This window comes from Aplysia californica, unplaced genomic scaffold, assembly GCF_000002075.1.
Source record: "Aplysia californica isolate F4 #8 unplaced genomic scaffold, AplCal3.0 scaffold00913, whole genome shotgun sequence".
NCBI lineage: Eukaryota > Metazoa > Mollusca > Gastropoda > Aplysiida > Aplysiidae > Aplysia > Aplysia californica.
The window spans coordinates 103,579-105,978 of NW_004798183.1; the positions used below are offsets into that span (position 1 = coordinate 103,579).

Consider the following 2,400-nt stretch of genomic DNA (forward strand, 5'->3'; position numbering starts at 1 on the left):
AATCATCATATACAATCCCCCCCCTCCATCATCATGTACAATTAGCTGCTTATAAGACTACAGAGAGTAAAAAATACACAAGTTGGAAGCAATTTTTTTTTTAAGTTTTAAAGTAGAACATTGACACAATAAATATGTAAATAAGTGCTGGGGTAAAGGAAGACAATTCTCACCAAATGTTGCTGAGATTTATAGACATTTTTTAAAAACATTTCGTCGCCTCCAGAATTATTGTTCAAAGTGTACTTTAGAAAAGAGGCTCTTTGGACAAAATAGTTCTGAGGCGGCCATTTATAAAGATCACATTGTTCATTCTTCTCATGTAAAAATCACACTGACCGAAGCTTGATGACAACTACCAAAAAACAATCAGTATCACAACTGGAACTTTCAAACAAAAGTTGAAAGACAGAAAAGGAAGAAAAAAAAAAAGAGGGACTTTCCGTGAATTTGTACAGAAATACTAGAAGAAAAAAGTAGTTGAAAAATAATAATTTTAGGAGTGCTGTTTGCACACCCACACTCACAAAACACAAACACACACAGCACAGCAAAGCATTGGAATGGCATTCGCTCACACACATGACATATAACAGGGAAAACCAGGGTACCTGAAGGATAGGGTTCGAGCCCAGCGGTATGGGCTTCTGTCCCGGCGCGGTGCCCAGCGGGAGCCCGGCGGGCACGATGGTCTGCGGGTTGGTGGAGATGGGGATGAGCGAGCCGTCCACCATGACGTGGGTGGGGCCCTGGTGGCTGTCGCCCGGCTGCACAATCTTCACGTCGTTGCCCACAAACTTGATGGCCGTGCCGCTGAAGGGCATCGTCCCCGCCGTCCCGGCTGTGGCCGGGTTGCCATGCGCTGAGGCCTGCGGGGGAGCGGTGGCGGCGGCCCCTGGCCCGGAGGCCATGCCGTTCATGACCACACCCGTGAACGGGTTCACCAGCTGCAAACCTCCACCCAGGTTGGACAAGTTCAGCACCTGTGGGAGTTCACAATGTTTAGAAAGTTTTATTTCAGGAAGCATTTTACAACGATTGCATCACAAATAGGTCATGTAAGTGCTGAAGATTAGAAATGTAACTTCTAGAGAGTAACACGCAAATATAAGGAGGAGGAGAAATAAGGACGATACATGCTTGATAGCAGAGAAAGAGCACAACACACAGCAGCACACACCAACTTTCATTGGTGACCAGCCAAGACCAAAAAGAACACTATACGTTAAATACGAGCACGCGCCTATACCGACAAAAAAGAACACTATACGTTAAATATGAGCACATATTGTACCAACAAAAAAGAACACTATACGTCAAATACGAGCACATATTGTACCGACAAAAAACCCCCACTATATGTTAAATACGAGCACACACCTGTACCAACAAAAAAGAACACAATACGTTAAATACGAGCACACACACTATACGTTAAATACGACCACACACACACTATACGTTAAATTCGAGCACGCACCTGTACCGACAAAAGAGAACACTATACGTTAAATACGAGCGCGCAACCGTACTGACAAAAAAGAACACTATACGTTAAATACGAGCACGCACACTATACGTTAAATACGAGCACGCACCTGTTGCTGCTGGGAGAGCTGCTGAGCCAGGAACAAAGGGCCAGGGTTCAGCAGTTGTGGTTGTAGAGGCCCGCCAGGGTTCGCCGGCAGGATCGTTAGCGGCCCCGCACCAGGGTTGCCCGCCCCTCCTCCTAACGACACGACGGGGGGTTGCTGAGGCTGCTGCTGCTGCAGGCCGCTCTGGTGGTGCTGATGTTGCTGCTGCTGCTGTTGCTGCAGCAGCTGAGACTGCGGTATTATGCTTGAGTTCTGCAATGTCTGCAGGGAGTTGAAGTCCAGCCCTGCCGGCCCGTTAGGCTGCACCATGCCCATCGGCGCGGGATGTAGCGGGACGAGCTGTCCCCCTTCTCCCACTGTGTAGATGACGGGATGGTTCAGGCCCACCGTCCCCGGACCGAGCCCACTATGGCCTAGAAGCCCGCCTGTCGCCATGTTGAGACCGGAGGAGGGCGGCCCCAGGGTGGCAGCCCCAGCGGGCCCGAGGGAGAGTCCATTCGGCGGAGGGGGGCCCAAGCTGGCGGCCTGCAGGTTGTTCTGGTGACAGTCGACAGCGTCCGAGCCAGGCGGAGGGCCCAGCATGTTGGAGTCTGTCACCGTGAGAATCTGTCCGTTGACCATCACCTGCTTGCAGCTCTGAAACATTTAACAAGACAGTGTTAGGGATACATAGTTCCTTTGAAAAAAAAACAAACCTAAACACATATCAACTGCTCAGAGTAAGGCTAGACCCACACCGGCTTCGGGCCCGACGATCAGACCCGACCTGACGATTTTCTGACGGCTGTGGCGCCCATACCGCCAC

The 2,400-nt window shown here is 50.0% G+C and overlaps 1 protein-coding gene across 1 annotated transcript in view; it reads right to left on the minus strand.

The window, feature by feature from the left end:
• The window catches only part of LOC101848926 (mucin-19), a 20,022-nt gene that overhangs the window by 9,664 nt on the left and 7,958 nt on the right, over positions 1–2,400 (minus strand). The window contains exons 7-8 of the mRNA XM_035972935.1: positions 1,599–2,231; positions 612–983 (exon numbers count right to left, since the gene is read on the minus strand). Coding sequence (XP_035828828.1) covers positions 612–983; positions 1,599–2,231 — 1,005 coding nt within the window. The remainder of the gene's footprint in view (positions 1–611; positions 984–1,598; positions 2,232–2,400) is intronic.